General features: G+C 45.7%; 1 protein-coding gene across 9 annotated transcripts in view; it reads right to left on the bottom strand.

Moving 5' to 3' along the window:
- Positions 1-644: 644 nt before the first annotated feature.
- The window catches only part of RFX1 (regulatory factor X1), a 52,052-nt gene continuing 46,182 nt past the window's right edge, over positions 645-6,514 (bottom strand). For 8 of the 9 annotated variants that reach the window (XM_083718545.1, XM_083718540.1, XM_083718546.1 and 5 more), the window contains one exon: positions 645-5,889. In XM_083718545.1, the coding sequence (XP_083574671.1) occupies positions 5,723-5,889 (167 nt within the window). In that variant the 3' untranslated portion in view covers positions 645-5,722. The remainder of the gene's footprint in view (positions 5,890-6,514) is intronic. The other variant, XR_014559324.1, reaches the window with a different exon arrangement.

Below are 6,514 nucleotides of genomic sequence, written 5' to 3'. Positions count from 1 at the left end.
GGTGTCTGGTACAGTACTCTTAAATAAGAAGACCTCATCTGCTTCTGTGTTTGTCCAGCTGGAGGCAGAATACCACTTGCTGGAAAGTACAGGAGGGGAGAGTGCTCTGGTGCTCAAATCCTCTTGAGGGTTCCCTACAGGCAACTGGTCAGCCACTGGGAGAACAGGATACTGGACTAGATGGGCCACTGGCCTGATCCGGTAGGCTCATCTTATGTCGTCTTCCCTGTAAAGTGGCTGTTCTAGGGCTAAGCTAGATGAAACAGGCAATTAATATGCAATATTTAAAATATAGACACTAGGAGGGAGTATTGAGTAGAATCTGGAGCATGGAGGAGCTAATCAACCCCCCCCCCTCCTTGCTATGGGTCTGATAAAGATCTCTCCACTTCCCACTCTAAAACGCAGAGGGGGAAGCTTTTTAGATGGGAACTTGCTTCCTGGAAATTAAAATAGCCAGGTTTGCAGTGGCTGTAAACTATAAAAACTAATGTTTACTGCTTATATGCAGTGGGTGTCCTACCTATTAGCCAAGTCGAGGTTTGTGCAGAGTATGTCAAGTCAAGGTTGTCCTCTTAGTTTAGTATAGCTGGACTAAAAGTGAAGGTAAATTTTTATTTTGGTAAGAGTAAGCAAGCAGCATCCTAGGCAAAGAACACGGCTGAATTTATTTCTTAAGAAAGAACTACAAAAGGTAGAAAACAGCTTTTTCACTCCAGACTACACACACGTACATCATCTGACCACAGGCACTGCCCATCTCATGGACCCAGGACACCTACAAAGCTCTTCAAACTCCACTTGAAGTCTATAGTGCAGCTAAAGCTGCTGCTGCACAAAAGATTGACACAAAATATATATTTTATACAATATGTAGATTTGCAATAAACATCTATATCACAGGTTTAAAACACTGGAAAATTGAACAAATAAGGCCATGATGGTTGAAAAACCCAAAAATATCAAGTAATTTATCTTCACCAATCTCACAATATTTAGGTGGTTTTTAGAACAAGAATTAGTAATTACATATAAAAGCACAGATATTTTTTTTCTGTTTAAAACTAGAATATCTAATATTCAGTTACAAACCAGAAGAGTGATTACTTTCTTTAGAGTAGGAAGTAACCAAACCTGTTTGCTTAGTTACTAGCACAGAGGGAACAGAGGACTGGTTTCTTTTAAAAACTGAATGCGGTGTTCTCATCTAGCAAGTATTTCTGCAGTCTGGAGCATCCAGACTTAGTTGAACCTGCTGACTGATAACTCTCCTTAGCTGCTCTGCAGCTAATCATCTTGGTGGACAGAGAGAATCTTGGTTCGGAGGGAATGGGTGTTGGCATTGTGTAAGGCAGCAACTGAATAAAAAGGTAAGCTCATTCATGTTGTTGAGTCCTGCGTGATTGGTAGATCCAGCATTCTGCACAGTTCAAAGAGGGGAATAGCTAGCTTACAGAAGCAAGGTTTTTGCAAAAAACATGATCCATTTTCCATATCAAAGTTAGGACTTTTCTAAAGCTAAAAGCCAATCTGCATACATTTCAGAGAGCAGGAACTAGGGGAATGCTGGAACAGATGAGTCTCATTACTTGGAACCTTGATTTACAGCCTGTCCCTTTCAGATCACTGGTTTATATGCCTGATGGAGTACGAACCTTTATTCTCTGATGGGTGTATCTTGCTTTGTCAGGTGTGTGGGTATGTTCACATGCCTGACAGTGAAGTTAATCAGCATGCATAACCAGAAACATTTGAACACACTGCTTTGCTGTGAATTGTTAGTAAAAGCAGCAGAAGAGGCAGGTATGATAAATAAGGTGCTTCTCTGACAGGGCAAGTGCTTATTTCTGCAAAGTGGGAAATGGCTATGAAGCCCCCGGTGAGGAAAGAAATATGCCTCTATCACCTGCATCCTACTTGCTGTAGTTCAAAATAATGAAGAGGTGCTTTGTGCAAATATCTCCCTTCAAGGTAGCATTCTGCTACAGGAGCAAAGCAAAAGTTTTGGCACCTGTGTTTTTCCTATAGTCAATCACTTCAAGGAGAAATTTGCTGGCCCACAAGCTGGGCAACTCTCCTAAGTAGCCCTTCTCTAGACTAGACTGACTGATTGCACTTTAATTGGGACTACAGGGGGTGGGGTAAGTTCCTATTTAGCACACTATGCACTTGCTCTGCTGCAACAACTGCAGAGGGGATATCTCGCTAGAAGGACCAGAAAGCCTGCCTACAATCCTGGTACTTGTAAAACCCACGTGCCTCTAAGCAAGCTGGCACATTTACATGATGGGAGTGATACTGAGGTGCTGTGCTCTAGGTAATTACAGCAGCTTAATATAATTGGGTGCAGCTAAGAGCTGCCACCAGCCTATTTGGCTGAGGTTGGGAATACGATGGTAGTGGCTAGAACAATGGGATTCTCTGGTTTCTGCTGTGAGGCAGGTAGCTTCAGTAAACCAATTTCTTTTACATGGAGAATTTGGACAAACCAGAAAAGAGAAGAACCGGAAAGCACTGGCGGAAGAAGAGGCGTGCGGGGGGGAGCGCACCGCCTCTGCCTGCTCTCCGCCCACCCCCAGGTAATGGGGCATAAAGCTCCGCCACTGCCTGAAAGCCTCAAATCTCAGTCTTATTGGACTACCAACTATTATTATTAATTACTTAAATTCCTATGCCACCCTTTATGAGCACCTTTATATGACGACGAGGGTTAAAAGATTTACATGAAGTATCTATTGGTAAGGAGAAAGGTTTCAAGGAACAGAGGGACTACAAGGATGGTCCTGAGAGTTTTCTCCTCGACCACTTGCTTTGGTGCACACCCTTAACTTAAAGGCCCCCAGATCTTTCCTTTTGCTACCCTAGATAGAGGTGTTTTATAGGAAACAGGAGTGCAGCATCAACCACTATGATTTGGATTCCTGGAGTGGGTGATGCTAGTGCCTGAAAAGTCTCTGCTGAAAGTCAGCAATTAGCAAAGGGTTTTCATACAAGCAAAATGTTTGTTGAATCCCACCTTCCAGACCCGGGTAGGTCAACACACAAAGATAACGAACAGCGGCTGCACCTTTCCTGGACAGTCTTCATGCCTTGCTACAAGCAACTGTAATGGGTAAGGACAAACCCACTGTTGTAAGCTCTGAGCCTACGAACTCTTCCAACTACGGCTTGTAAGGGGAGGAAGAAGCTAGCGTTTACAGTGTCAATTGGAGATAAGTTCTGCAGTGATCTCTACCCTCCCAAGTACTTCAGTTTGCTTTGCCTTTGACCTTTCCTATCACAGGACCAGTGTAATCAAGTAGGTTGCAACCACATGATTACCACCCAAATTTTGTAGCCTAATTATGCTGCAATGTGGCTGATGGTGGACTGTTAGCGTGGATATAGGCTGAGATAAAAGCGTACTTTGTACCACGGTTACACTGGTTGTAGTAGCTCCTACACTGAATCCGACCTGACTGCAGTGTATCAAGCAGACTTTGGCCTCCAAGCGCTCACAAGAGGACTGACTAACCCTATCCTATGCATTGTGACAGCCATAATAAAACCGTAAGTGGAATCAATGTATCCAGACCCCGTTACTTGGTTAATGGAAGGTCTGCCCCACCCACACCCCGCCCTCCACACCTGCAAAAGCTAAGTATTTGTCTGCCACTGTTGATCGCATTGAAAAGCTAGCCTTGCATAATGGTCAGACGCTTAACACAGACAGGTGAGTTAGCCATGTCTGGCAGAAGGCGGTACTGTTTATGCCACCATTTTGCATGCCGAGAAGCCCAGCACTGGAGAATTTTATAATTAGTGCAGCTAATTATCTGGCGTGGCTGAAATGCGACACCATTTTGTCACAGCTGTACCAGGAGTCCAGTGCAAAGGACACTGACTCAAAGATCCTACTAGTATTGCATTCCCATTCCTACTCAAGACACTAAAGCAGGGATGGGGGAACCTTTGGCTCTCCAGATGCTGCTGAACTTCCACCAGCCCCAGATAGCATAGCCAGAGGTCAGAGATGATGGGGGTTCAGAGTCCAACATCTCAAAGGCCACATTCCCCATCCCTGATTTAAAGGGATCACTTAGCCTGACTTTGGGTTAACAACAAGTAGAGCTTCCTGACTTGTCACAACGGATAATCAAATCTGCCCAGAGAGACAAATTTCTGGCCAGTCACCAGCAGCAGCACTAATCAGCTTAAAACTGCATACAATAAAGCTAATCAGGAACAGTATAGCATCTGAGAACACAGCTGCTTCATGCCTTCTCTGCACCCAAATGTAGCAGCAGGAGTACAGAAGTGGGAGAATCCTATGAGTTTTGCAGCGAGAGTTCAATTGCATGTTATGAAAGAATTATCTGTAAATTCAGACATGCTTATTGAGAATGAAAAGGGGGGGGGGGGGTAGGACAGAAATCAAGCTAAGCAATGGGTTGGATGGAAGGAGTTGCTCAGAGCAATAAGCCCTGGACAACTTCTAAGCAGCTGGAAAAATGAGAATTAGTTATATTAAAAACCAGAAATTGTCAGGCATAGAGCCAGGGCCACCTACTGTAGACCGTAATACTGCAACGATGCAGCTCCTCTTCTAATGAGACCCTGCCTGCTGCAAGAAGTCTGCAAGCAGTTAAGGTCTGACTGGGCTACCAAGAGAGTACAGCATGTGGTGCATGCCCACACATGCATGTGGTTATTAGGCACATGTCCGTGGCAAATGGGAGCTTGGATACCATTGTGACAGTACAGGTACATGCTGCCCTCTTCAAAGTATCATCTCACACATCCATTAGCTTGAGGCAGTCCAAAGTCCAGTAGCACACACCACACTTGAGAAAACCCATTGTTGCATTTAGCCACTGTCATAGAACACAGGAAAGAGTAACCCAGGATCCATGTTGAAGCTATGGGATGAATACAGCACAGCACCTCACCCCAAAACAGGCACAATTCTTGTTGCTGGGAGTTCTAAACCCAAGCACTGACCACTCTTCAAGTTCCTTGATGCTCAAACCATGAGCCCAACAGCCTCCAGAAGTACAAAACTAAGGCAGATGCCCAGGAACAACAGAAACTCCCAGGCAGACACAGGAAAAGTTCCCCATCATCTAGTGATATTCAGCCTGATCTGAGGAAGCAGTTGGAGTGCCACTTCCCAGGCAGCCATCTCTGTGACTCATCTGGCTACCCATATAAAGAAACGTAGGGTTACTAGATACTGTGCAGAGCCTAGTCCTTGCCAAAAGACAGTAATGGCTGGACCCCAGGTGAACCTACCCCAGTTTAATAACTGAATAGCACTCACTGCTCTGGGAGCGGAGACCGTGGGGGCTGGGACTTGTGCCTGGGCAAGCACCCCCTCCAACTGACAGTGGAAAGCAGCCATGGATGAGGGGCATGGGGCAGAAGGGCTAAGCCAACTTCCAGGGAACCCAGGTTATCAGAGCAGCAGCTGGAATGAGGCAGAAACCAGCCCAAGTCGCCCAAACCAGCCCCTTTGGTGCTGCTAGGGGCTGGGAAGGCTGTTGGGGTGAGTGCTCCTAACTGGAGGCTTGCTTGGGCTACACTGGGCTATAGGTGAGACGGAGAGGTGTGAAATGAAAGCGCGTTGCATACCACTTGGAGATAGGGAACAGCTCATCTTTATCGCAGGGCAGCGCAACGCAGCGCAAGGTGCATCCTGGCCTCCTGCCGGCCACTTGGCAGTCAGTCCCTCCTGTGCTGCTTTTTAACTGGAGGGCAGTGCTTGTACAAAGATGCCCCGGGAGTCTGTCCGTGCCAGCTTCGAAGGTGGCTCCATAGACTCTGCTGTTAAGCTGCTGGACTCGTTGGAGCTGAGAGATAATTCTTGGGGCATTTCTTCATCACTCTCGTCTTCCTCTTCCTCTTCCTCATCTGATTTAGAAAGAGAGATCGTTACAGCAATCCTGAGACTTGCAGCCTGGTTGAAAGAACCTGAGGACTGATACAATGCAAGCACCAGCCTATTTTGTCCCCTCAATCTTCAGAGATGTCTTTTTCAAACCACAGCCTGGGTACCTCCCCTCAGGTCCAGCTGACAAAGAACAGCAGGGAACTAGACAGTCATCAGCTATCAACTTGGAAGCCTAAGTAAAATCCAGGTATTAGCCATGACATCTAAATAGAGCCCCCATGCTCAGAGGGGAAATATTAATATAAATATCACCTACCAACAGTTAAGGCCCATCACCTACTTGCCTTTTATAAGAGTTTCTGAGAGGCACCTGGAAGGCTCCATTCAAGATATAATGTTGGATTAGACCTTCAGTCTTATCCAGCAAATGTAATACGTCTTAAATACATATATTAAAGTGTCTGTTGCTACCACTGACTTTGCCCAAGTCTTCTTCCTCAGGCCAGAGAACTTGGGGACAGGGGAGAGTATTGTACTGCATGTGGGAAGACTGCAAATGGGACTTTAGCACAGCAACACACTCTCTACCAGTGATTCCCAGCAGCTGGTACTTTGCTAGCAACTGGCATTAAATGAACAGGTGAT

This window comes from Podarcis gaigeae (genome assembly GCF_964106915.1).
Source record: "Podarcis gaigeae genome assembly, chromosome: 17".
Lineage (NCBI taxonomy): Eukaryota > Metazoa > Chordata > Lepidosauria > Squamata > Lacertidae > Podarcis > Podarcis gaigeae.
The sequence above is the reverse complement of the archived record's forward strand: the minus strand, read 5'-3'. Positions and strand labels throughout refer to the sequence as shown.